At 41.6% G+C, this 27,933-nt stretch overlaps 1 protein-coding gene across 2 annotated transcripts in view; it reads left to right on the forward strand.

Moving 5' to 3' along the window:
* The window catches only part of PARP14 (poly(ADP-ribose) polymerase family member 14), a 58,007-nt gene that overhangs the window by 14,886 nt on the left and 15,188 nt on the right, over positions 1 to 27,933 (forward strand). For both annotated transcript variants that reach the window (XR_005024439.2, XM_036883487.2), the window contains exons 5-12: positions 1,783 to 2,019; positions 5,342 to 7,590; positions 18,001 to 18,237; positions 18,744 to 18,965; positions 21,780 to 21,858; positions 23,939 to 24,088; positions 24,353 to 24,415; positions 24,745 to 24,912. Coding sequence is in view for 1 of the 2 variants with exons in the window: in XM_036883487.2 (XP_036739382.2) it covers positions 1,783 to 2,019; positions 5,342 to 7,590; positions 18,001 to 18,237; positions 18,744 to 18,965; positions 21,780 to 21,858; positions 23,939 to 24,088; positions 24,353 to 24,415; positions 24,745 to 24,912 (3,405 nt within the window). In the remaining variant the exon portion in view is untranslated. The remainder of the gene's footprint in view (positions 1 to 1,782; positions 2,020 to 5,341; positions 7,591 to 18,000; positions 18,238 to 18,743; positions 18,966 to 21,779; positions 21,859 to 23,938; positions 24,089 to 24,352; positions 24,416 to 24,744; positions 24,913 to 27,933) is intronic.

The following is a 27,933-nucleotide window of genomic DNA, read 5'->3' on the forward strand; positions in this document are numbered from 1 at the left end:
ACATATTATGCTAAGCTCTTTTCATGAATTCATTTATTTGTTCCTTTCAACAGCCTTTTGAGATTATTATTATTCTTCGTCATTTTACAATTGAGGAGACAGAGGCACAGAGAATGCTAGTAAGTGGAGGAACTGGATTTGATCCCAGGCAGCCCACCTCTATACCTGCTCTCTTATCCCCTTTACCATGTGTTTCCTTAGTGCTTTGATGGTCAGCACAGATGCAGGGAGAGGAAGTGCATGTGTTGCAGAATTTGAGTGTCCTCCAAGGTCTGTGTGAGGAGCCTGTAGACAGTCCAAGATTGGTAGAGGTACCTCCAGAAAGACAAGGACATTTTCCAGTTCTAAGCCTTCGCAGTGGCACAGTTAATTAAAAGCACAGGTCATGAAGTCAGAATTGTAGCCCTGCCATTTACCTGATTATCCGAGATGGGCCAAATGACCATCCTCTGTGTGCTTTACTTTCCTCAGCTGTAAAATGGGGATAATAACAACTTCCTGATTCAGTTTCTGTGAGGATTAAGTAAGATAATGTTTAAAAAGTTCTTAACATAGTACCAGAGACATGGTAAGGACTTGATAAAGAGAGCAATGCATATTTCAAATTAATGACTGTTTCTTTTAAAGGTAAAGCTAAGTGGACTTGATTTTGTTCACTGTGAAAAATCTCAAACATCACTGTGTGCCAGGCACTTGTCTAGGTGCTGTGGGTCCAGAGATGGATATTCTTGGTTCCTGCTCTTAAGGAACTCATTTGGGGTAGGCAGGAAACCCATATGTAAATGGATAATAAAGGTGCAAGAGGAGAAGCTGCCTCCCTCAACTGTGAACAGCAGGCTGTGGGGAAGGGGAGAAAAGGGGACTCAGAGGGCTTGGTTTTGCCCTGCCTACTCCGTTCTGCGAAGTCGATGCTCCAGCAGTCCCAGTCTGTCAGGCCCCAAACACTACGTCCCTTCATGCTGCTGCTGTTCCCTATGCCTGAAATGTTTCCTTCCCTCTCTGGTGAACTCGTCTTCATCCTTCAAAACTTAGCTCAGTGACCACTTAACTCTGGGGATCCTTCTCTTAGGTCCAGGATCAGTCTTCCTGCCTCGTTGACCCCACAGCAAGCCACCTGTTTGCTTTCAAGACTTCCTCCCTCCTGGCTGGGGAACTTTCAAGGGCTTGTTCTGTTCATCTCTCTGTCCCTGGATCCTAGCGTCTGCCCTCAGTATTGATTAATTTGGAGGGGATGATTGGGCCGAGTCCTGAAGAAGGAATAGGACCGGGATAAGAAATTGGAGAAGGGCGTTTCAGGCACAGAAAATTGCATATATAAAGGCAAAAGAGAATGGGGTTTTCAAAATAATGATGAGTTTTTGTGTAATATGGAAAATAAAATGAATGGCAGGGAATATCCAGAGGTGATGCTTGGGAATCAGTTTGGAGTCAGATAGCCAAAGGTACTGTAAGCCTAGCTAAGGAGTGTGAGCTCGTGCCTGCGTGTACTGGGGAGTCTTGGAGGACTTGAGAAAGGAGTGAAAGGAGGAGATTTGTGTGTTTTGGAGACAGCACTGAGGTGGCATGTCAGGGAGGGTTGGAGAGGGCTGTGACTGGAGGCAGGCACACAGCTAAGGGGCAGTAATCCAGGTAGGATATTCATATGTGCATTGTTGCTCAGAATCTGGGAACTGTAGCCACGTAAAGTCTCATCCCCCTTTCTCTCAATTAATCTTCAGATAGTTTATTCTATATAGTATATAATCATAATTTTCTGATTGATGGATTGATTTTGGTTTGTAGATGTCATGAAATTCATTGATGATTGTGCCAAGCACCACTCCATGAAACACCTTAAGCTTTCTCCAAGAGTTCTGGAATTGACGAAAACAATCAGGGTTGAAAACCTGCCACCTGGTGTCGAAAACTGTAATTTGAAATCTTTATTTGAAAATCCTCAAAATGGAGGAGGAAGAATTGCCAGTATTGAATGTTTTCCAGAAGAGAATTCAGCTCTGATTGAATTTTTTGACAGCAAAGGTAATATTGATTAGCTTGATTTTGTAAACCTTACCTGGCATAATCTAAACCATTTCAGCAGATTTTAAGAGCTGTCAGTTGATATCTTATTTTTTATTCTGTATTCATATATCTCATTGGAAATCCTGTTAGTAGTCCTGTTCACCTGGAATGTAATGCTCAAAGAGCCCAATGATTCAAACTTTAGAGGAGCAATGTAAAGTTTTGGAGAGATAAAAAGAGATTCTCTCGTCTCTACCTATGATGGACTGAAAAATACTTTATTCTTAGAATCTTTGAAATACTGTATTTAAAAGGGGGTGATCTGTGTTTTAGCTTTACACTAGGTAGAAATTCTCAGGTTAATTTCAACAAAGGTTAGGTAAAGAAATACTCAGAAACACATACAGTTCCTGTAAAGCATCACTACTTCCCCTGTGACCTGTCAGTATCATCATTCAGAAATTGATAGGGGTGATCTACGTGATCAACGGATGCCTGCAGGACTGTTCTTGGCAGTGACCCTGTGAAAACCATGTCCAACCGAGCTGTAGGGGAATACTTCTGCGGGGTTTGTAGAGGTAGACTGCCCGTTCTCTGAACCATATGCAGAGTCAGCTGGGAGATTCCACGGATGTTCAAAGGTCAAGACTGAGGAGTAGGAATCAGGGAGCCAGACTTCTTAGGGAAAGAATTAACGTTGTGCTTGGCATTAACTGGAGGAGCATGAGACAGGACCATGTAGCATGCCACCTGCTCCAGATAAATTGTTTCATGGGAGTATTTGGAGGAAACTCTGACATGTTGGGGAAACTGGGGTGAAGGTATGGTTTGGACTCCAATGTAATGAATGACCTAGTGATCCTTGGGCAAGGGGACAAAGGAGGAGCTTCTGTCACATGTTCCTTAAATCTCCCTCGGCCTCGTCTTGGGCCAGGGAGAGAGGTACGTAAAGCTGCATCACTAGAAGTTAACCTCACGTGTATGGTGGGAGTTGACAACTTTGGGGCTTTCAGACATCTTGACGGCATGGGGAGCTGGGTGTGTTTTTAGAATGTCTGTGTTACATGTGTATGACTAATAATAGCGAATATTTAATTAAGATTTATTTTATGCCAGAGCTACTACACCTGTGAAGAGTAGGACACTCTCAAAGGTTCCCCTTCACCCTGACCTCTTTGTCCCACTGTCTGACTATGCTGACCACACCTAGTCTGGTAACCTTACTCATTCCCCTCTTTACAGTCTGAGATAAACTGATTCCCCTCTCCCTCTCTGGCTGCTCTTTCTAATAATTATGACTTAGATTTGCACAGCAGGGTGCTACAAAGTGCATCCACAGAGAGCGCTTTACGGGCATTGCTAGTATCGCATTCCTATTTTACAAATGAAGAAACTGAGGCATGGAAAGGTCAAATAACATGACCAGGTTACACAGCTGGTAAGTGACAGGGCCAGGATTTGAACCTGGGCAGTCTGGCCCCATAATTTATGTTCTTCTCCACTTTTCCCCAATCTTCTGTTCACCTGAAACATTAATTTTTTTTTTACAAACCAAATGGAAAATGTTTATTCAAAAAACATTAATTTTTCTTACAGGATATTTCACCACTTACAGTAGGTTACCAACAATGTGGCAAACTGTAGATAAAGCTGGATTAAAAACAATTTATGTAGCACTATTGTATTTATGTACATGATTTGAGAGGAATAAGTTAGGTACTTTATTCTGAAGTTATTTGGTTCAATTTCACAAAATCTGACTTATGAAATCTTAAGGAGAGGAATCCATACTGAACACCTATTGGACATGAGATCTGCTGTGTTTCCTGCCACAGTATCTCACTGAATCCTTGCAATAAGCCACGCAGTTACATACAGTTACTCTTTCTTTACAGAGGAGGAAAAGGATGCAGAACTTAAGGCACAGTAAGTTCTTAACTGTGAAGGTTCTAGGTCAGACAGACCTGTGTTCAAATACTGGCTTTGGGGCTTACTAGCTTTGTGATCTTGACCAATTACTTTAACCCACTAAAGCCTCTGTCCTCTCATCTGTAAATTGGGGCTCACATTTATTATTTACTTCAGAGGAATTTGTGAGGATCAAATGAAACTACAGCTGCAAGTGTTTGGCATGTGGTGGCTGCTCAGCACGTGTGAGTTGTCACTGCCACTGCCCAGGCCTGAAAACTGCACGAGGCCATGCCAGGAAGTTGAAGCTGGTGTCTGGGCCTCTGAAGGCCACTTTATTTACACTATGTCTGGCTCCAGATCTAGGAGGCAGTCATGGACAAGGTAAAGTTAGTGTTAACATCTTTACCCAAGGGCACTTTCTTAATCCAAGTTGTTACTTGGGTTCATTCTAGTTCCCTTCCTTCTCAGACCTCTTGTACCTGTGTAATAACTAACACAAAATGAAGAGGGGCTTTGGGGAGAAGAGTGCCAGCCTCCCCCTCCCACACTTATCCCATGCTAGGGACTGTCCCAGTAAAGGAGGCAGGAGGGGGACCATAGCAAGGATGGGGGAGGCGCAGGACTTACTGAACTGGAGTCTCTGAGGCAGGGCTCCCTGGTGACTGTGAGGATGATCTTGGTCTGGAACTTCTGGCAGAGGGGCAAGAGCATGGGCTTTGGGGCTAGATAGACACTGACTTGACGCCTAGCCTAGATATTTGCAGTCTTTGTGACCCTGTTTGAGTCATCTGACCTTTCCTAGCCTCAGCTTTATCATTTGTAAATAGGATGATAATAATGGTGACTCTCAAAGCACTGTGAGGATTAAATGAATTAGCATGTATGTAAACTACTTAGAATTGTGTCTGACACATAAGCCAAGCTGATTTTTACTATGCTCCTCCCCTGAGAGAGATTAATGGAATCCAAGTCATCTGAAGCCTGAAATTGTGAGGCTGCACAAGAAGAAGCAAACAGCATAATTCTTAGATGAGCTTTACTTTGAGCACCAGAATATTCTTTGCAGTGGGGCGAACATTATCTCCATGCTTGCAACCAAACTCCCATCTATTTCTTAACCTGGTGGTGATAGATCAATGTTATCAGAAAAACAGAAGAAAGAAGTTATTTAACAGAAGTTCAACATAGAGTGATCTTAGCTGAAAAGTAATTATTCCACTAAACAAGGGATACCTGTATAGTGTTAACACATATTAATTTATATTTGAGCACTTGGAGAGTAATGCTGCTTTTGAATAGCATGTGATAATATCAAAGTTCCATAAACAGGATTTTTTTTTTTTGTCTAGTATAGGGAAGGCTCTTTTTTTTTTTTTCATTTGAAAGTTATTACACTGGGATTACTTAATTTTATTTCTTTCCTTTTAAGTGTTAGACACCATCATGACCAAGAAATTTGACCTCCTCAATATGCCGCTCTCGGTGTTCCCTTACTATACCTCTTTGGGCACAGCTTTGTATGGAAAGGAGAAGCCTCTGATTAAGCTTCCAGCACCATTCAGAGAATCACTGGCTCTTCCCTTGTGGAAGTTCTTGCAGCAAAAGACTCACCTGATTGAGGAGATAAATGATGAAGTGAGACGCTGCCACTGTGAGCTAACCTGGTCTCCACTCAGCTGTGAAGTTACCATCAGACCTGCAGCCACCTTGGTCAATCAAGGAAGACTAAGAATCAAGACCTGGCAGAAAGATGCTTCCACCGCACTCTCCAGCATCAGGTCTAAATATAAAGTTATCTCATTTAAAGTGGACCCAATAGTGTGGGACACTGTGAAAAATGATTTAGAAGATGACAGGATTTTAACTGAGTTTGATGCATGCCTGGGGATTATAAACTTCGTGGGGAAATCAGAGGATATACAAAGCATTGAGTCACAAATCAAGGAATTAATAGAAAGCACCATGCAAAAAATTAAAAGAGAAAAGCAAAGTCTGAAGGAAAAAGTGGCTATTTCTCCAGGAAAGTATTCTCTTTTGTGCCACAGTGGTGTACAGGAGCAGCTCTGCACAGAATGCCCAGATGTGGAGATTTCCTATGATGAAGCCAGTCAGCACATGTACTTCAAAGGACTCCAACCAGATGTGCGTAAAGTAAAGTGGGAAATCCAGGAAAAGCTGTACGCCATGGCCAAGAAAAACATTCATGTTCCCCGTGAGGTTTTCCAGTTTTTGCAACAAGTAAATTGTGCAGAACTCTCTAAGTCTCTGTTTATAGCACAGAAAATTCTTGCAACTTGTGAGCTAGATGGTACAACTGTTTTCTTAACCGGCTGTTCTTTTGACGTCCTATTAGAAGCTGAAAAGCAAATAAGCAGTGCTTTAAGTTATAAGCGCATAGACATTGAGGACAAGGGAGTTCTTAATGACAAGAAATGGAAGGAGCTCACTCAGAGTTTAAGTAAGAAATATAATTCCTCCCCAAAGACTATAGTAATCAATCAGTTGACTTCAGGCACCACAGCTGAGGTCATCATCTCAGGCTATGTAGGAGAAGTAAATAAAGTCCATGACTTGCTTTACGAGTTCTTGGAAAAACACATCAAAATAGAGAGATTGATTGAAGTAAAGTCTTCCTTAGTTTTTGATTATTTAAGGATAGAAAAGAAGCTGTTCTGGCAAAAGATAAAGAGGACAGGTGTTCAGGTAATTTTCAATTCTGAGAATAAACAAAAAGGCATTTTACTAATTGGCCCAAAGATCAGAGTCCTGGAGGGAATGAACATCATCAAGCAAGCCCGGGATTCAGTCTCTGTTAAAAGCATCCATATCGATAAGCCAGGAACCAGCCAGTTCTTCAAGGACAAAGCCCGGTATTACAAAGATGAAGTTAAACAGTTATTTGGTTGTTGTATTGAGCTACAGGAGAGTGAAGGAGAGCAGGCGGGAGGCGGCACGAGGGCGCAGAAGTGTCTCTGCCGGACGGAGGTGGTCCCGGGAGTCTCCCTCACTGTGCAGCAGGGAGATCTGACACGGTTTCCCGTGGACGTGGTGGTGAACGTGACAAACGAGGACCTCAAGCTCAGTGGTGACCTGGCGGCTGCTCTTTCCCAAGCAGCTGGTCCTGAGCTCCAAGCGGACTGTGACCAGATAGTGAAGAGGAGGGGCAAGATCCTACCTGGCCATGCCACCATCTCTAAAGCAGGACAGCTCCCGTACCGCCATGTGATCCACGCAGTAGGGCCCCAGTGGAAGCAAGATGGGGCCGAGAAGCATGTGTGTCAGCAGAAGAGAGCTGTGGACGAGAGTCTGCGTTTGGCTGAAGAACACAAGTACCGATCCATAGCCATCCCTGCTGTTAGTTCCGGGGTCTTGGGCTTTCCCTTGGCCCTGTGTGCGGGGGCCGTTGTTCTGGCAATAAAGGAAAACTTCCAGCGTAGCCAAGCCGGATGCACCTTGAAAGAGATTTACCTCGTGGGTTCAGCAGAGAAGACTGTGGAGGCCTTTGCCGATGCTGTGAAGGATGTCTTTAAGGATGTGCGGCCTGACGCAGCTTCCCTGCCCAATTTACCAGCAGCGGTCCCACCCAGCGTGAGACAAGTTCATGGCAGCAGACGAACTTTGCTGTCCCCAGAAGGCCTGAGGATCCTGTTGGTCAGAGAAGATGTGCAAAGTTCTACGGTGAGTGTCCCTCGCTCCAGCCACCCCCCCGCCTTCCTTAGTCTGTCGCCAAAGGAAGATCAGAATCCAGGGAAGAAGCAAGCGAGAGGATCCGTGTCCCCCAGCCCCACCTTGAAACAGCTTTCTTTAGAAAACAGGGCTGCTTCAGGACACCTGCTAATAGAGATTGGCCACTTATGGGTGGGAACTGAAAGTGTATTCAGGGTGGCTGGTTTCCAGTAACTGTGAAAACCTTACATTCACAAGTCTCTCTACTTTTTTCAGTGCCTTTACCCCTGCTGTATTTTGGCAAATCAAAAGTTAATTTCCCGTCAGATTTATCGATAGCAGGTACAGGAAGAATGGAGCACAGCATGGGGGCAGAGGACAGGAATCTTGTGAATGGAGCTGAGCCACAGTGAGCAGAGCCCCTGGGTTTGAGGGATGATTAGCACCCAACACCAGAAAGAAAATATGGGTCAGAAAGTAGAAAGTGGACCTGGGAAAGGTCTGGGTATCATGTAGGGACCATTCTTGCAGGTCTGCCAGAGGGTGACATGGTTTTATTTATTTATTTATTTGCTTATTTTTATTTTTTATTAAGGTATCATTGATATACACTTTTATGAAGGTTTCACATGAAAAACAATGTGGTTACTACATTCACCCATATTATCAAGTCCCTCATATCCCATCGAAGGAGGGTGACATGTTTTTTTTTCTTTTTATTGGCAAATAAAATATACATGTTTAATGGGTACAACTTATATACAGATATACATACGAATTATATATATACTTACACAAAGATTGTGAAATAATGACCACAGATAAGATAATTAGTACATCCTTTAGCACAGCTGGTACTATTTTCCTTTATCCCTATGATTTTTTTTTCCTTTATTTTTCCCTGCCCTTGTCCCTTCCTTCCCACTCGTCCTCCCCAGTCCCTTTCCCTTTGGTAACTATTAGTCCATTCTTGGGTTCTGTGATTCTGCTGCTGTTTCATCCCTTCAGTTGTCCTTTATTCTTATACTCTACAGAGGAGTGAAATCATTTGGTACTTGTCTTTCTCTGCCTGGTTTATTTCACTGAGCATAATAGCCTCTAGCTCCATCCATGTTGCTGCAAATGGTTGGATTTGCCCTTTTCTTATCGCTGAGTAGTATTCCATTGTGTATATGTACCACATCTTCTTTATCCATTCATCTATCGATGGACATTTAGGTTGCTTCCAATTCTTGGCTATTGTAAATAGTGCTGCGATAAACATAGGGGTGCATTGATCTTTCTCATACTTGATTGCTGCATTCTTAGGGTAAATTCCTAGGAGTGCAATTCCTGGGTGAAATGGTAGGTCTGTTTTGAGCATTTTGATGTACCTCCATACTGCTTTCCACAATGGTTGAACTAACTTACATTCCCACCAGCAGTGTAGGAGGGTTCCCCTTTCTCCACAGCCTCGCCAACATTTGTTGTTGTTTGTCTTTTGGATGGCAGCCATCCTTACTGGTGTGAGGTGATACCTCATTGTAGTTTTAATTTGCATTTCTCTGATAATTAGCGATGTGGAGCATCTTTTCATGTGTCTGTTGGCCATCTGTATTTCTTTTTTGGAGAACTGTCTGTTCAGTTCCTCTGCCCATTTTTTAATTGGGTTATTTGTTTTTTGTTTGTTGAGGCGTGTGAGCTCTTTATATATTCTGGACGTCAAGCCTTTATCGGATGTGTCATTTTCAAATATATTCTCCCATACTGTAGGGCTCCTTTTTGTTCTATTGATGGTGTCTTTTGCTGTACAGAAGCTTTTCAGCTTAATATAGTCCCACTTATTCATTTTTGCTGTTGTTTTCCTTGCCCGGGGAGATATGTTCAAGAAGAGGTCACTCATGTTTATGTCTAAGAGGTTTTTGCCTATGTTTTCTTCCAAGAGTTTAATGGTTTCATGACTTACATTCAGGTCTTTGATCCATTTTGAGTTTACTTTTGTATATGGGGTTAGACAATGGTCCAGTTTCATTCTCCTATATGTAGCTGTCCAGTTTTGCCAGCACCATCTGTTGAAGAGACTGTCATTTCGTCATTGTATGTCCATGGCTCCTTTATCAAATATTAATTGACCATATATGTTTGGGTTAATGTCTGGAGTCTCTAGTCTGTTCCATTGGTCTGTGGCTCTGCTCTTGTGCCAGTACCAAATTGTCTTGATTACTATGGCTTTATAGTAGAGCTTGAAGTTGGGGAGTGAGATCCCCCCTACTTTATTCTTCTTTCTCAGGATTGCTTTGGCTATTCGGGGTCTTTGGTGTTTCCATATGAATTTTTGAATTATTTGTTCCAGTTCATTGAAGAATGTTGCTGGTAGTTTCATAGGGATTGCATCAAATCTGTATATTGCTTTGGGCAGGATGGCCATTTTGACGATATTAATTCTTCCTAGCCATGAGCATGGGATGAGTTTCCATCTGTTAGTGTCCCCTTTAATTTCTCTTAAGAATGACTTGTAGTTTTCAGAGTATAAGTCTTTCACTTCCTTGGTTAGGTTTATTCCTAGGTATTTTATTTTTTTTGATGCAATTGTGAATGGAGTTGTTTTCCTGATTTCTCTTTCTGTTGGTTCATTGTTAGTGTATAGGAAAGCCACAGATTTCTGTGTGTTGATTTTGTATCCTGCAACTTTGCTGTATTCCGATATCAGTTCTAGTAGTTTTGGGGTGGAGTCTTTAGGGTTTTTTATGTGCAGTATCATGTCATCTGCAAATAGTGACAGTTTAACTTCTTCTTTACCAATCTGGATTCCTTGTATTTCTTTGTTTTGTCTGATTGCCGTGGCTAGGACCTCCAGTACTATGTTAAATAACAGTGGAGAGAGTGGGCATCCCTGTCTAGTTCCCGATCTCAGAGGAAATGCTTTCAGCTTCTCGCTGTTCAATATAATGTTGGCTGTGGGTTTATCATAGATGGCCTTTATTATGTTGAGGTACTTGCCCTCTATTCCCATTTTGCTGAGAGTTTTTAACATGAATGGATGTTGAACTTTGTCAAATGCTTTTTCAGCATCTATGGAGATGATCATGTCGTTTTTGTCTTTCTTTTTGTTGATGTGGTGGATGATGTTGATGGACTTTCGAATGTTGTACCATCCTTGCATCCCTGGAACGAATCCCACTTGGTCATGGTGTATGATCCTTTTGATGTATTTTTGAATTCGGTTTGCTAATATTTTGCTGAGTATTTTTTCATCTACGTTCATCAGGGATATTGGTCTGTAGTTTTCTTTTTTGGTGGGGTCTTTGCCTGGTTTTGATATTAGGGTGATGTTAGCTTCATAGAATGAGTTTGGGAGTATCCCCTCCTCCTCTATTTTTCAGAAAACTTTAAGGAGAATGGGTATTATGTCTTCTCTGTATGTCTGATAAAATTCCGACGTAAATCCATCTGGCCCGGGGGTTTTGTTCTTTTGGTAGTTTTTTGATTACCGCTTCAATTTCGTTGCTGGTAATTGGTCTGTTTAGATTTTCTGTTTCTTTCTGGGTCAATCGTGGAAGGTTGTATTTTTCTAGGAAGTTGTCCATTTTTCCTAGGTTTCCCAGCTTGTTAGCATATAGGTTTTCATAGTATTCTCTAATAATTCTTTGTATTTCTGTGGGGTCCGTCATGATTTTTCCTTTCTTGTTTCTGATACTGTTGATTTGTGTTGACTCTCTTTTCTTCTTAATAAGTCTGGCTAGAGGCTTATCTATTTTGTTTATTTTCTCGAAGAACCAGCTCTTGGTTTCATTGATTTTTGCTATTGTTTTATTCTTCTCAATTTTATTTATTTCTACTCTGATCTTTATTATGTCCCTCCTTCTGCTGACCTTAGGCCTCATTTGTTCTTCTTTTTCCAATTTCGATAATTGTGACATTAGACCATTCATTTGGGATTGCTCTTCCTTTTTTAAATATGCTTGGATTGCTATATACTTTCCTCTTAAGACTGCTTTTGCTGCGTCCCACAGAAGTTGGGGCTTAGTGTTGTTGTTGTTATTTGTTTCCATATATTGCTGGATCTCCATTTTGATTTGGTCATTGATCCATTGATTATTTAGGAGCGTGTTGTTAAGCCTCCATGTGTGTGTGAGCCTCTTTGCATTCTTTGTACAGTTTATTTCTAGTTTTATACCTTTGTGGTCTCAAAAGTTGGTTGGTAGGATTTCAATCTTTTGGAATTTTCTGAGGCTCTTTTTGTGGCCTAGTATGTGGTCTATTCTAGAGAATGTTCCATGTGCACTTGAGAAGAATGTATATCCTGTTGCTTTTGGATGTAGAGTTCTATAGATGTCTATTAGGTCCATCTGCTCTACTGTGTTGTTCAGTGCTTCCGTGTCCTTACTTATTTTCTGCCCAGTGGATCTATCCTTTGGGGTGAGTGGTGTGTTGAAGTCTCCTAGAATGAATGCATTGCAGTCTATTTCCCCCTTTAGTTCTGTTAGTATTTGTTTCACATATGCTGGTGTTCCTGTGTTGGGTGCATATATATTTAGAATGGTTATATCCTCTTGTTGGACTGAGCCCTTTATCATGATGTAGTGTCCTTCTTTATCTCTTGTTACTTTCTTTGTTTTGAAGTCTATTTTGTCTGATATTAGTACTGCAACCCCTGCTTTCTTCTCGCTGTTGTTTGCTTGAAATATGTTTTTCCATCCCTTGACTTTTAGTCTGTACATGTCTTTGGGTTTGAGGTGAGTTTCTTGTAAGCAGCATATAGATGGGTCTTGCTTTTTTATCCATTCTGTTACTCTGTGTCTTTTGATTGGTGCATTCAGCCCATTAACATTTAGGGTGACTATTGAAAGATATGTACTTATTGCCATTGCAGGCTTTAAATTCGTGGTTACCAAAGGTTCAAGGTTAGCCTCTTTAGTATCTTACTGCCTAACTTAGCTCGCTTATTGAGTTGTTATATATACTGTCTGGAGATTCTTTTCTTCTCTCCCTTCTTATTCCTCCTCCTCGATTCTTCATATGTTGGGTGTTTTGTGCTGTGCTCTTTCTAGGAGTGCTCCCACCTAGAGCAGTCCCTGTAAGATGTTCTGTAGAGGTGGTTTGTGGGAAGCAAATTCCCTCAGCTTTTGTTTGTGTGGGAATTGTTTAATCCCACCGTCATATTTGAATGATAGTCGTGCTGGATACAGTATCCTTGGTTCAAGGCCCTTCTGTTTCATTGTATTAAATATATCATGCCATTCTCTTCTGGCCTGAAGGGTTTCTGTTGAGAAGTCTGATGTTAGCCTGATGGGTTTCCCTTTATAGGTGACCTTTTTCTCTCTAGCTGCCTTTAAAACTCTTTCTTTGTCCTTGATCTTTGCTATTTTAATTATTATGTGTCTTGGTGTTGTCCTCCTTGGATCCTTTCTGTTGGGGGTTCTGTGTATTTCCGTGGTCTGTTCGATTATTTCCTCCCCCAGTTTGGGGAAGTTTTCAGCAATTATTTCTTCTAAGATACTTTCCATCTCTTTTCCTCTCTCTTCTTCTTCTGGAACCCCTATAATACGGATATTGTTCCTTTTGGATTGGTCACACAGTTCTCTTAACATTGTTTCATTCCTGGAGATCCTTTTATCTCTCTCTCTGTCAGCTTCTATGCGTTCCTGTTCTCTGGTTTCAATTCCATCAATGGCCTCTTGCATCCTATCCATTCTGCTTATAAACCCTTCCAGAGTTTGTTTCATTTCTGCAATCTCCTTTCTGGCATCTGTGATCTCCCTCAGGACTTCATCCCATTTCTCTTGCATATTTCTCTGCATCTCTGTCAGCATGTTTATGATTCTTATTTTGAATTCTTTTTCAGGAAGACTGGTTAGGTCTGTCTCCTTCTCTGGTGTTGTCTCTGTGATCTTTGTTTGCCTGTAGCTTTGCCTTTTCATGGTGATAGGAATAGTTTGCAGAGCTGGGACGAGTGACGTCTGGAAGAACTTCCCTTCTTGTTGGTTTGTGGTCCTCCTCTCCTGGGAGAACAGCGACCTCTAGTGGCTTTTGCTGGGCAGCTGCGGGCAGACAGGGTTTCTGCTTCCTGCCCGCCTGCTATTGAGTTTATCTCAGCTGTTGCTGTGGGCGTGGCCTGGCTTGGGCAGCTGCTCCAAAGTGGTGAAGTCACGTTGGAGGGGGAGCCGCCTGGAGGCTTTTTATCTCCATAAGGGGCCTCCCTGCTCCCTGCAGCCCAGGGGTTAGGGTGCCCAGAGATCCCCGGATTCCCTACCTCTGGATTAAGTGTCCCACCCTGCCCCTTTAAGACTTCCAAAAAGCACCTGCCAAAACAAAACAACGACCACACACACAAAAAAAATTTAAATTAAAAAAAAAATTTTTTTTTAGGTGGCCGCTCGTTTTACTTTATTCTCCGGCGCCAGCCTCAGGCCTCTGCTCACCGGTCTTGCTGCCCTGTTTCCCTAGTATTGGGGTCCATATCCCTTTAAGACTTCCAAAAAGCGCTTGCCAAAACAAAATAGGAAAAAAAAAAAATGTTCGCTCGCTTTTCTGGTGTCCTCCGGCGCCAGGCCACCGGTGCCCGCTCACTGTTCTTGCTGCCCTGTTTTCCTAGTATCCAGGGCCCTGCACTCTGGCCCGGATGGCTGGGGCTGGGTGTTTGGCAGTCCTGGGCTCCGTCTCCCTCCCGCTCTGCCTATTCTTCTCCCGCCAGGAGTTGGGGGGATGGGCGCTCGGCTCCCGCCAGGCCGGGGCTTGTATCTTACCCACTTTGCAAGGCGCTGGGTTCTCTCAGGTGCAGATTGGTCTGGATGTTGTCCTGTGTCCTCTGGTCTTTATTCTAGGAAGGGTTGTCTTTGTTATATTTTTATAGATATATGTGGTTTTGGGCGGAGATTTCCGCTGCTCTACTCACGTCGCCATCTTCCGCCCCTCTGGTGTCTTGCTTTTTTATCCATTCTATTACTCTGTGTCTTTTGTTTGGTGCATTCAGTCCATTTGCATTTAGGGTGATTATTGAAAGATATGTACTTATTGCCATTGCAGGCTTTAAATTCGTGGTTACCAAAGGTTCAAGGTTAGCTTCTTTACTACCTTACAGTCTAACTTAACTCCTTTATTGAGCTTCTATAAATGCAGCCTGATGATTATTTCTCTCCCTTTTTATTCCTCCTCCTCCATTCTTCATATGTTGGGTGTTTTGTTCTGTGGTCTTTTTAGGAGTGCTCCCATCTAGAGCAGTCCCTCTAAAATACCCTGTAGAGGTGGTTTATGGGAGGCAAATTCCCTCAACTTTTGCTTCTCTGGGAATTATTTAATCCCTCCTTCATATTTAAATGATAATTGTGCTGGTTACAGTATCCTTGGTTCAAGGCCCTTCTGTTTCATTGCATTAAATATATCATGCCATTCTCTTCTGGCCTGTAAGGTTTCTGTTGAGAAGTCTGATGATAGCCTGATGGGTTTTCCTTTGTAGGTGACCTTTTTTTTCTCTCTGGCTGCCTTTAATACTCTGTCCTTTTCCTTGATCTTTGTCATTTTAATTATTATGTGTTTTTGTCTTGTCCTGTTTGGGTCCTTTTTGTTGGGAGTTCTGTGTACTTCCATGGTCTGAGCAACTATTTCCTCCCCCAGTTTGGGGAAGTTCCCAGCAATTATTTCTTCAAAGACACTTTCTAGCCCTTTGTCTCTCTTCTTCTTCTTCTGGTACCCCTATAATGTGGATATTGTTCCTTTTGGATTGGTCACACAGTTCTCTTAATATTGTTTCATTCCTGGAGATCCTTTTATCTCTCTCTGCGTCAGCTTCTATGCGTTCCTGTTCTCTGGTTTCTATTCCATCAATGGCCTCTTGCATCTTATCAATTCTGCTTATAAATCCTTCCAGAGTTTGTTTCACTTGTGTAATCTCCCTCCGGACGTCTGTAATCTCCCTCCGGACTTCATCCCTTAGCTCTTGCATATTTCTCTGCAGCTCTGTCAGCATGTTTATGATTTTTATTTTGAATTCTTTTTCAGGGAGACTGGTTAGGTCTATCTCCTTCTCAGGTGTTGTCTGTGTGATTTTTGTCTGTCTCAGATTTTGCCTTTTCATGGCAATAGAGATAGTTTGCGGAGCTGGGGTGAGTGACGGCTGGGAGAACGTCCCTTCTTGTTGGTTTGTGGCCTTCCTCTCCTGGGAGAACAGTGACCTATAGCAACTTGTGCTGGGCAGCTGTGCGCAGACAGGGCCTCTGATTCTTGCCTGGTCACTATGTAGTTTAGCTCCGCAGTTGCTGTGGGCGTGGCCTGCCTCGGGCTGCTGCTCTGATATGGCGGAGCCGTGTTGGAGGGGAAACGGCTGGGAGGCTGTTTATCTCCTTGAGGGGCCTCCGAGCTGCCCTGCTGCACAGGGGTTTAGGGTGCCCAGAGCTTTCCCGGATTCTCAGCTGCTGGGCTAAGTGTCCCAGGATGCTCCCGTCCAGCCGTGGGGTCCCTGTCCCTTTAAGACTTTCAAGAAGCACTCACTTTTCTTTGTTCCCAGGGCACAGGCTGCAGGGACCTGCTCATAGGTCTTACTGTCCTGTTTACCTAGTTTCCAGCACCCCACACACGCACTGTGTCTGTGCTCTGGTGCAGATGGCTAGGGCTGGGTATTTAGCAGTCCTGGGCTCCCTCTCCCTCCCCACTCCAACTCCTCTTCTCCCACCGGGAGCTGGAGTGAGGGGTGCTCGGGTCCCACTGGGCTGCGGCTTGTATCTTACCTCCTTCACGAGGCGCTGGGTTCTTGCAGGTGTGGATGTAGCCTGGCTGTTGTCCTGTGTCTTCTAGTCTCTCTTTTAGGGAGAGTTGTATTTGTTGTATTTTCAAAAATATATGTGGTTTTGGGAGGAGATTTCCGCTGCTCTACTCATGCCGCCATCTTGGCTCCGCCGTCGACATGTTTTTAAAGAATGTATTTAACAACCTTTTCAACATAAGTAGAAATCATATTTTTCTCGTTCAATGCCATGAGGTAGACTCCAGGCATCTTCTTGTGTCACAGATGAAAGAATGAGGGTTGGAGGGGTTAAGTAGTTTGCCCAACAGAGCTCTGAAAGTCCTCTATTCCCCCAGGTTTTTACTTCTTTTTAACTGAGGGGTGGTGGGCAGTCCTGAGGAAGGTATTCCCCAGAAGGCCACTCACGGAGCTTCTTTGGAGGAATGTCTATTCAGATCTTTTGCCTGCTTTTAAATTAGGTTATCTTTCTATTACTGAGTTTTAAGAATTCTTTATATATTCTGGATACAGGTCCCTTACCAGGTATTTGATTTGCAATTATCTTCTCCCATTCTGTGGGTCATCCTCCTTTTTTGTTTTCAAGTTGTTACTTTCTTTAAATATTTTTTGTTGTATTTTAAAGTATGGAAAAAGATTTTTAAAAATTGGATTTCTACTTACAGCAATCTCAAGTAATAATGAAAAGAATGAGAGCTAACACTGATTATTTACTATGTACCAGGCATATATTAAGTGCTTGGCATGCATTTTTCTCATTCAATTCCATGAGGTAGACTCCAGGCACAGGCATCTTCTTGTTTCACAGATGAAAGAATGAGAGTTGGAGGGGTTGGAATTTGTTCAGGTTCTTGACCACTGCACGATTTCCAAATATTGAAAATAATTTTGTTTCTCATTTGAAACATCAAATAAACAAAAACTCTTTGGACCAAGTGTCAGTAATTGGAATGAGTTCCGTTCCTCATCCACCTTGAACACCGAATAGTAAGACATTCCTTCAATTCCTGTCAGTCCTACAGATACGTGGCGTCTGATGCCACAGTACCTGCTGTGTGCCCAGTGACCCATGCAGGGTGACTCTGAAAATCAGTTGGTCACATTCCTTCTCCTATCTTCTGCTGGCCTCTCAATGTAGCCTGATTGGTCTGCTCACATGAACTGTCCTGCTGGAAAAGCTTCCAAGGCTCTTCGTTGTCTGTTGGGAAGTCCAGCTGGCTTGGCACTCAAGGGCCTTTGCATTCTACCCCCAAGGTGACACTTCTAGCCTGGCTTGCGCCATTTTGCTGCAGAAACTCTCTCTCAGGTCAAATGGATCTGCTCACAGCTCACAGCCCACTTTGCTGATGCCCGTGCAGTTTGCCTTCTGACTGACTTCTGTGTTTTTCTCCGCCTGCTGTGCAACTCTTCCTGTTTCCCAAGACTCTGCATCACTCACAGTGTCTTCACTGGCTGCTAAAGCCACTTCCTCTGTACTCCTTCAGTGATCCTGTCATTTCCGTATTGCTTTTGACAGCTCATTTTTGTCCTGGAATGTTATTTAAAATACATCTAATAACACTTTGTCTTGGGGTGGTATTTCAGTGTCTGAAAATTAGTCATTTTAGTTGTCCCCCATTGTGCCCAGCTCAGTGGTGCAAAGATAGCACTCCTTGATGAATGCTGCATGTCAGAATTTGAAACGAATTGTCAGTTTTATTTTTAAGGCTGATGTTGTTGTGAACTCCATTTCCTCGGACCTCCAACTTGGTAAAGGGCCCCTTTCTCAGGCCATCTTAGCAAAAGGTGGGCCAAAGCTCCAGGAGGAACTGAACATAGCTGGACAAATGGCAGAGGTTGGTGTGGGCACAATTCTGCAAACCAGAGGCCACAACCTGCACTGCCACTGCGTGCTTCACGTGGTGCCTCCGACCTGGAAGAATGGCAGCACATCTTCACTCAAGGTGGGGCCTGGTTTTAAAATTCTCCAGGAAATTAGGTAGCCCGTTCATTATAATGTAGATTGGACCCTGTCCCTTTCTCTTTGGTAATGTATTCTCAGCAGGTTCCACCAGTGGTAGCCAACGTCTCCTGAAGACTAGTCACTATTGAGAGGTGATTAGTGCTTCCTCCTTATGGGGCCGGGGAGGAGTCACTGAAGCAAGCACATTTTTAGAGAGGAAGGCCAGGCATGGGCTTGAAGAATGGACAAGAGTGAAGGATTAGAACCATAGTTGCTTCACTTCTTTCCTTCATCACTGAGTTTGGATCTTTGTGGAGATTCGCTCACACTCCCTTTTCTTTTTCCTCATCTACTCTGTATTTCCTTTCCCCTTCTGACTGCCCTTCACCTCTCTTGAAAGCAAAAAGGAGTAGACACAGGGATCACAAAGTTGTTAACTTCTTGTTCTTTTTGTTCTAACTCCCGTTTCTAGGCAAGATATATAAAGATGTGCTTTGTGCTTTTCAGATCATGGAAGACATAATCAGAAAATGTTTGGAAATCACTGCCAGTTTGTCCTTGAGATCAATTGCATTTCCAGCAATAGGAACAGGAAATTTGGGGTTTCCTAAAAACGTTTTTGCTGAACTAATTGTTTCTGAAGTGTTGAAATTTAGTAGCAAGAATCGCCAGACAACTTTACAAATGGTTCATTTTCTGCTGCACCCAAATGATCTTGAAAATATTCAGGTACTGCCTCATTCACTTGTGGTTACTTTGGCAGCTCAGCCCTAATATTCTCAAATGTCTTCTTGGTCTAATAGGTTGTTTCTTTCATGTATTTCCCATATGAGAAAATAAAGGTGTACTCTAAATCAGTTGTGGCATGGAAAATTTCAAACAAATTTATAGATACAGAAAAAATTTCTTATTAAAGGGTATTTCAAACATACATAAAAGTAGACAAAAGTATAATGAGCTCCCTTGTAGCCATCATTCATCTCCACAGTTATTAACCTATGGCCAATATGTTTTATGTTTTATCTTTATTTCCAGTTATTTCCCTTCTTCTCATATTATTTTGAAGCAAAGTTCAGACATACATTTGACCCATAAACTATTCAGTAAGTATTTTAGACAATAGGATTCTTTTTAAAAAGTAACATAAACACAATACTATTTCACCCATAAAAGATATTGAAATCATTCCATTTTTTCATCAATCACCAAGTCAGTGTTCAAATTTACAGCTGTCTCATAAACGTTTTATTTTGTTTTTACAGCTTGTTTGTTTGAATTAGAATCCAAATAAGGCCCATATATTGCAAAGGAGTTGGTGTGTCCCTTAATCCTATTTTTCATGTATAGGATTGATTCTCTTCCATATGAAAATAGAAATTTTGATAGATAACATAAAAGTTGGGGTCCTATAAATAGGAGGAAAAAATAAGTTGGGGTCCTATAAATAAGAGAATGTCAGGATGAGATCCAGTTGAAGGGAGTAGTTAGAATGAACTCAGAACATCCACACAGGAATAGAACTTGGGGACCAGAAATACCAGAACCATCTTTGGTCATAGAGAGTCCATCAAAAGCTCACATTTGCTGAACATCAGCTATGTATGAACCACTGGACTTGGCATTATGGGAGAACAAGAGGTATTTAATAAGAAGCCATTATCCCTGCCCTCCAAGTTCTTAGAGTCCAATAAAGTAGCTGCCATTAAATGTTTGAACGGTTTCATGATAGTGCAAGAATTAAACAAAAAGATTAAGTCAGCAACCTAAGAGGTATCCACGGATCATGGGCCACCTGAATTTTTTGGTCATATTAAATTCTTTTCTGGATCTAGATACTACCTCTAAGTTCTTCAGAAGCAAATTGAACCTGAATTCTAATCAAGCAGCCAAACCACTGAGCAAAATATGTATGTGTTCCATTTGGTTGGCCTGCATAACCACAGTAATTTTTAGTCAATAAATGCTTTGGACACCCTCCCTTTGGCTCATAGTGTACAAGGTGAAGGGGACCATGGAATGGGTATATAGCATGGGCTTCCCATCTTGTGATAAATCACAATTACTTTGGGGGCTAAGATTTATACACAAAAGTGAACTAAATTAGGGAAATGAAATGCTAAGAGTTTTTTAATGAGTGGCTGAGGGAATAGGAGAATGAGTCCTGTGACATGGACCTAAAACAATCAAATCTCACTATTTCTGTGCAACTCGTCTTTATTTTCCTCCCTAAGGACTCTGAGTACTCTGCAAGTATTCTATGAAAGGATCAGTCTAGACAGTCACCTTATTGCCACTGGAAATAGTATGGATTCTCCATACATGGCTATGACACTTTTTCTCTTAAGACTTTTAGGGACAGTTAAAGTTGGTTATATTTTCATAAAAATCAAGACTTATTGAGATGATTTTTGGTGTAGACTGTAACAGAAGTTGCAAAACCAGCCCATGGTCTCAACATGGCCTCTAGACATGCTTCCTTGGGGCTATTTAAAAAAAACTGGATCAGTTGTAACACTTAAGATTCAGACATTTCACATAAAACTCTGGATGTCCACTGTGACCTAAAAAGTTCAAAAGTTTTTGGCACACACCAGATGTGGATTTCAGCGTGAACAGTTTGCTGTGCCTGAGAGGCTGGTGCCCTGTGGTTCTCTAGAGTCAAACCCGTTCACCTTTCATGTGTAGCTTACTTGCCTTGGGCCCTGGAGGCCTGTGGGCCTGAGGCCCTGGCTCTGCACTCTCTCCTGGTCCATCTTCCCTTATATCAGCCTTTTAGCCAAGAAGTTACTTGTTTTTTTCCCAAGAAAATTCTGCTTGTTTACAAGAAGGGAGAAAGTGATGATGTGGGGGTTTCACCACCAGGCAAAGAAACGGAATTCCAGGCTCACTGACCCTAGATGACACACACACACCTCCATTCCCCAAAGCACCACTCCCCTGGCCATTCCTCTGCTGGTACAAAGCAGCAGCTAAAAACTGAAGTGTTGGGGTCCTTGTGATTATCTTTCTCTTAACACTGTATTGTTTATAACTGGCAAGTTGTTTGCTCTTCCTGATTATGAAAATAATACATGTTCATTACAGAGACTTTGAACACAACAAAAGGCAGAAATTCTTTTAGTTTATTTCATTTTAGTTTTATACATATGTGCTTTTAAGAGTGGGATTATATAATGTGACAATATCATTCTTCTTTCATTTAATAGTATGAAATAAGCATTTCCTCTTTCAAAGACTCTTCTATTCTTTGAAAATGGGATTTTTAACAACTGCTAAGTGTTCTAAAACAGTTTGTCTATTATAAATAGCCGGTAATGAATAGCCTTGTATTTATATCTTTGTTCACATCTTGGCAGTTTTCACATGATGCATGTAGAAACATAATTATTTTTGTGACTTGAAAACTCTATAATGAAAATAAATAAGACTTTCAGAGTTGTTCTCTCTTGAATATATGTGCATGCAACATCAAAAGCCCTGATGCATCAAATTCATTCATTTACCCTAGGATTGTCATGGTCAAACCTGTCTTTGTATTTCCAGGCATTTTCATATGAATTTGCCCGAAGGAGTAATGGAAATGTCATCAGTGACAAAACTCCCCAGGCTGAAGATGCACAAGGTTCAGTAAAGCTTTTAAATTGGGAAGTTATTTCTATTGCTAAATAACAATTCAATGATAGGTGAAAGATGGTAGGATGACTTTCATAAAAAAATGAATTTGTGATAAAGAAGATACTAAATTATTCTCCATACACCTGAGCTTGAAAGACACTGGCCATGTTTATGTGATCTGAAGTGAAAGCGTAGGCACGCTGTTATGGAATCTGTACAGTGGGTTTTAAGTAGTGATGAGGCTACGACTGTCTAAGGACGATGTGATGTATTTTCAGAAACAGACACGTTCAAAGGGAAAATACCAGCCCAGTGCTTCCCCTCTGTCAAATGTGGTGTTGCTGTATTGAGTTCCTCCTGCGTTAAGCCTCAGCAGCGGCTTCTTGAATCGAATATGTATGTCTTTCAACAAATTTGGGGACTTTTCAGTCATTTCTTCAATCTTTTTCCTGTGCTGGTGTCTCTCGTCTCCTGGTGCTTCAGTAACATGAATGTTGGGCCTTTTGATCAAGTCCCAAAGGTCCCAGTGATCTGTTCTATTTTTTTTTCAACTATTTTTCTCTGTATTTTTCAGATTGGATAACTTTTATTGATCAACCTCCAAGTTCACTGACTCTTTTCTCTGCCTACTTCTCTGCCCATCCAGTGAATTTTTAATTTCAGATACTATATTCTTAAGTCTAAAATGCCCACTGGATTCTCTTTTTATAGTTTATGTTTCTCTGCAGAGACTCTTTCTTTGTTCATTCATTCCAGATCATCTCATGCATTCAGCTGTGTTTACTTTGACTCTCAGGGAAGATAGTTACAGTAGAACCTTAAAAGTCTTGGATAATTCCAACATCTGGATCATCTTGAGATTAGCATTTTTATCAATCGTCTTTATCCTTGAGATTTGTTCACATTTTACTCATTCTTTGTATGACAAGCAATTTTGGATTACAGACTGGGCATTTTAAGTATTACATTGTGCCCCCTTAAACTCCTGCAGAAAACAGTGGCTGTTTTGTTCGTTTGCTTTAGCAGGCAATCAGTCAATTCAGTTCAGTCTGAAAGTTCGGTCTCACCTTACTGGGTAGCAGTTCTGATGTTAATTCAGTTCTCAAGCCTTTGCTCTGCTGCCTCGGGTCTGTCCCCCCACAGCTCTGGGTGAGCTCAGGATTCATTCCAGCTCATACACACAGTAGGGAATCACCTTCTCCAGCTCTCACCTCCCTAGGATTCCTCTTACACTCCAGCTCTCAGGAGCACATTTCCTAGGTTCTCTTGTCAGAGCGACTGGCCTTTCTCCGAGTTTAAGCTACCTGTTCTGTTGCCTCCTAGTGTTGTGTGATCAGGGTTACCCTTGGGCAAAGTGCAGAGAGAAAAGAGAGAGAGAAACAGGGATTGCGCGTACACATACATATACACTTTTTAGGCCAAAGGTTCCTTTTTCCTGATTCTTCTGGACAAAAATACAGAATGTCTCTTTGCACCCTGTTGGTGCCACTCTGGAGTTCTGCCACTGAGTCACCTTGGGGCAGGGCCTGGAGTGCCAGAGGAAGAACATTCCCAGTAATGAGGATTGCCTCTCACACTCTTTGGCACGTAGGGGGCCACTCTTTGGCCACAGGGACAGGGCATCTCTGAGGGCTTTGCTTGTGTGGTTCTGCTGCTAGGGCCACATTTGAGCCAGCATTGGGAGAGAAAAGAGGAGAAATTTCAAAACCAAACAAAGTGGGCAACCCTCCCCTGTACAGGCTGCTTCTTCAAGTTTTGGCTCCCTTCCCCAGTCTGCCTGCTATTTACTTTTCAGTTGTCAGTGGCTTTCTGTACTTGTCCTGTGTTTTTAGTTGTAATCAGTGGGAGACATAGGCTCTAGTGGGCTGCCTTCACCATGGCCAGCAGCACAAGTCCATGTTTGATATGTATTAGAGTTTATAATTCTTTTTCAGAAGCAGACCATAGAGGCTGAGACTCAGGGCCAGGTCAAGAGCCAGGGATCACAGGCAGGGGGAAGTACAAGACGGGCACATGTGAGGGGCAGGAGACCTGAGCCATTCTTGCAATAACTGACTTGGTTATTGACTCCATTTTTTTCTTCTCAGGTTTCTATGGGGCTGTTTCTAGCCCTGATTTAGGAATGCGTGAAATGAAGATTGGACCCATCACCTTTCAGGTGGCCTCTGGAGATATCACCAGAGAAGAGGCAGATGTGATCGTAAATTCAACATCAAAGTCATTTAATCTCAAAGCAGGTACTTTACTGAGGATTTTGACGAGCATAATATTTAACTGTTGGTTTATTCATACTGAATAATGTAAAAATTATTCTGACATGGTTTCTAATAATTGGTAACAATTGTTTTATGAATGTTTCTTCTTTTTTATCAGAAATACCCAGGCTACAGGATTCCTCTGATGATGGGGAAACGTTTAGATAATGAGGCAATCATTTTAATGAAAATGTACTGTACTGATTTTTTATTCATGTTTGTCATCATCTTGATTTTCTCCTGTAGGGGTCTCCAAAGCAATTTTAGAATGTGCTGGCCAAAATGTGGAAATGGAATGCTCTCACCAAAGTAAGACACGTTATTTTTTGGTCCTAAATTGTAAGTGGAAGGCTGAATATGCGAGGCTGTGGAGAGGCTGGGGAAAATCTTGGGATTGAGGAGACAACCTGTGAATCTTAAAATCATACATTTGGCAAAACAATTCAAATCACAGAGAATTAGATGTGAAAAGTAATCTCTCAGTTAAAAAGGGGTAGTAAGCAAGAAAAGAGTCATTGAAGATATTTTAGGAGTTTCCTATTCACGTTAAATGCTTTATTTGCCATCCCAAACATTTTGCTTTCTAAACAAAGAGGGGGTTCAGCCTCTAACGTATTTTTTTGTCACGTGTTTCCCAGCTCAACAGGGGAAATGTGACTATATAATTACCCAAGGAGGGTTACTGAAGTGCAAGAATATTATTCATGTCGTTGGTGGAAATGATGTCAAGAGATCGATATCCTATGTTTTGCAAGAGTGTGAAAAACGGAATTACTCATCCATCTGTCTCCCAGCCATTGGGACAGGTTTGTAGACTTTGGCTGTCGAGTCTAAATTCCTGGATGTCCACTTACCCTTAGAGAGAGAGCACTCAGCCATGGACCCATCACTCCATCAGATTCTGCTCAGGAAGTACGAGCATCTCACAATGGCATTCTAGGCCCTCCAAAAACTTAGCATTAATGAGCTGTTCACTTTCTGGACTTTCTTCTAATCCTCTGTCCCATATTTGGTTTTTCTAAGTTTCTACAATTTCTCTTAATGTTCCCACATGGAATGCTATGTCTGCTTTCTATATCTAAAAGTAAATTTTATAGTTCCTTTATGTTTTCCTTCCCTTTGTAGTTTTATCTAGTCCTAGCAGATTAGCCAATGTATTATCTGTTTGTTTATCTGTATATATATTCATGTATCTATCTATCATTTATCTTTTTTTTTAAATGTAAACATTTATTTAACCTGAGACTGATGGAAAGGCTTCTAAACAGTTTAAAATGTTCTTTGATCTTTTTTTTCCCCTACTCCAACTCCCCCCCACAAACCCCATTAAAGTCACTGTCCATCAGCATAGTAAGATGTTGTAGAATCACTACTTGTCTTCTCTGTGTTGCACAGCCCTCCCCTTTCCCCCACCCCCCACATTATACATGCTAATCATAATACCCCCTTTCTTCTTCCCCACCCTTAACCCTTCCTACCCTCCCATTCTCCCCAGTCTCTTTCCCTTTGGTAACTGTTACTCCATTCCTGGGTTCTGTGATTCTGCTGCTGTTTTGTTCCTTCAGTTTTCCTTTGTTCTTATACTACACATATGAGTGAAATCATTTGGTACTTGTCTTTCTCCGCCTGGTTTATTTCACGGAGTATAATACCCTCTACCTCCATCCATGTTGTTGCAAATTGTAGGATTTGTTTTCTTCTTACGGCTGAATAATATTCCATTGTGTATATGTACCACATCTTCTTTATCCATTCATCTACTGATGGACACTTAGGTTGCTTCCATTTCTTAGCTATTGTAAATAGTGCTGCAATAAACATAGGGGTGCATCTGTCTTTTTCAAACTGGAATGCTGCATTCTTAGGGTAAATTCCTAGAAGTGGAATTCCTGGGTCAAATGGTATTTCTATTTTGAGCTTTTTGAGGAACCTCCATACTGCTTTCCACAATGGTTGAACTAATTTACATTCCCACCAGCAGTGTAGGAGGGTTCCCCTTTCTCCACAGCCTCGCCAACATTTGTTGTTGTTTGTCTTTTGGATGGTAGCCGTCCTTACTGGTGTGAGGTGATATCTCATTGTAGTTTTAATTTGCATTTCTCTGATAACTAGTGATGTGGAGCATCTTTTCATGTGTCTGTTGGCCATCTGAATTTCTTCTTTAGAGAACTGTCTGTTCAGCTCCTCTGCCCATTTCTTAATTGGATTATTTGCTTTTTGTTTGTTGAGGTGTGTGAGCTCTTTATATATTTTGGATGTCAAGCCTTTATCGGATCTGTCATTTACGAATGTATTCTCCCATACTGTAGGGTACCTTTTTGTTCTATTGATAGTGTCCTTTGCTGTGCAGAAGGTTTTCGGCTTGATATAGTCCCACTTGTTCATTTTTGCTTTTGTTTTCCTTGCCCGGGGAGATATGTTCATGAAGAAGTTGCTAATGTTTATGTTCAAGAGATTTTTGCCTATGTTTTTTTCTAAGAGTTTTATGGTTTCATGACTTACATTCAGGTCTTTGATCCATTCTGAATTTATCTTTGTGTATGGGGTTAGACAGTGATCCAGTTTCATTCTCTTACATGTAGCTGTCCAGTTTTGCCAGCACCATCTGTTGAAGAGACTGTCATTTCCCCATAGTATGTCCATGGCTCCTTTATCAAATATTAATTGACCATATATGTTTGGGTTAATGTCTGGAGTCTCTGATCTATTCCACTGGGCTGTGGCTCTGTTCTTGTGCCAGTACCAAATTGTCTTGATTACTATGGCTTTGTAGTAGAGCTTGAAGTTGGGGAGTGAGATCCCCCCTACTTTATTCTTCTTTCTCAGGATTGCTTTGGCTATTCAGGGTCTTTGGTGTTTCCTTATGAATTTTTGAACTATTTGTTCCAATTCGTTGGAGAGTGTTGTTGGTAATTTGATAGGGATTGCATCAAATCTGTATATTGCTTTGGGCAGGATGGCCATTTTGATGATATTAATTCTTCCTAGCCAAGAGCATGGGATGAGTTTCCATTTGTTAGTGTCCTCTTTAAATCCTCTTAAGAGTGTCTTATAGTTTTCAGGGTATAGGTCTTTCACTTCTTTGGTTAGGTTTATTCCTAGGTATTTTGTTCTTTTTGATGCAATTGTGAATGGAGTTGTTTTCCTGATTTCTCTTTCTGTTGGTTCATTGTTAGTGTAGAGGAAAGCCACAGATTTCTGTGTGTTAATTTTGTATCCTGCAACTTTGCTGTATTCTGATATCAGTTCTAGTAGTTTTGGAGTGGAGTCTTTAGGGTTTTTTATGTACAATATCATGTCATCTGCAAATAGTGACAGTTTAACTTCTTCTTTACCAATCTGAATTCCTTGTATTTCTTTGTCTTGTCTAATTGCCATGGCTAGGACCTCCAGTACTATGTTAAATTACAGTGGGGATAGTGGGCATCCCTGTCTTGTTCCCGATCACAGAGGAAAAGCTTTCAGCTTCTCGCTGTTCAATATGATGTTAGCTGTGGGTTTATCATATATGGCCTTTATTATGTTGAGGTACTTTCCCTCTATACCCATTTTGCTGAGAGTTTTTATCATGAATGGATGTTGAATTTTGTCAAATGCTTTTTCAGCATCTATGGAGATGGTCATGTGGTTTTTGTCTTTCTTTTTGTTGATGTGGTGGATGATGTTGATGGATTTTCAAATGTTGTACCATCCTGCATCCCTGGGATGAATCCCACTTGGTCATGGTGTATGATACTTTTGATACATTTTTGAATTCAGTTTGCTAATATTTTATTATTTTTTCATCTATGTTCTTCAGGGATATTGGTCTGTAATTTCCTTTTTTG

The sequence above is a fragment of the Manis pentadactyla genome, chromosome 1 (genome assembly GCF_030020395.1).
Source record: "Manis pentadactyla isolate mManPen7 chromosome 1, mManPen7.hap1, whole genome shotgun sequence".
Lineage (NCBI taxonomy): Eukaryota > Metazoa > Chordata > Mammalia > Pholidota > Manidae > Manis > Manis pentadactyla.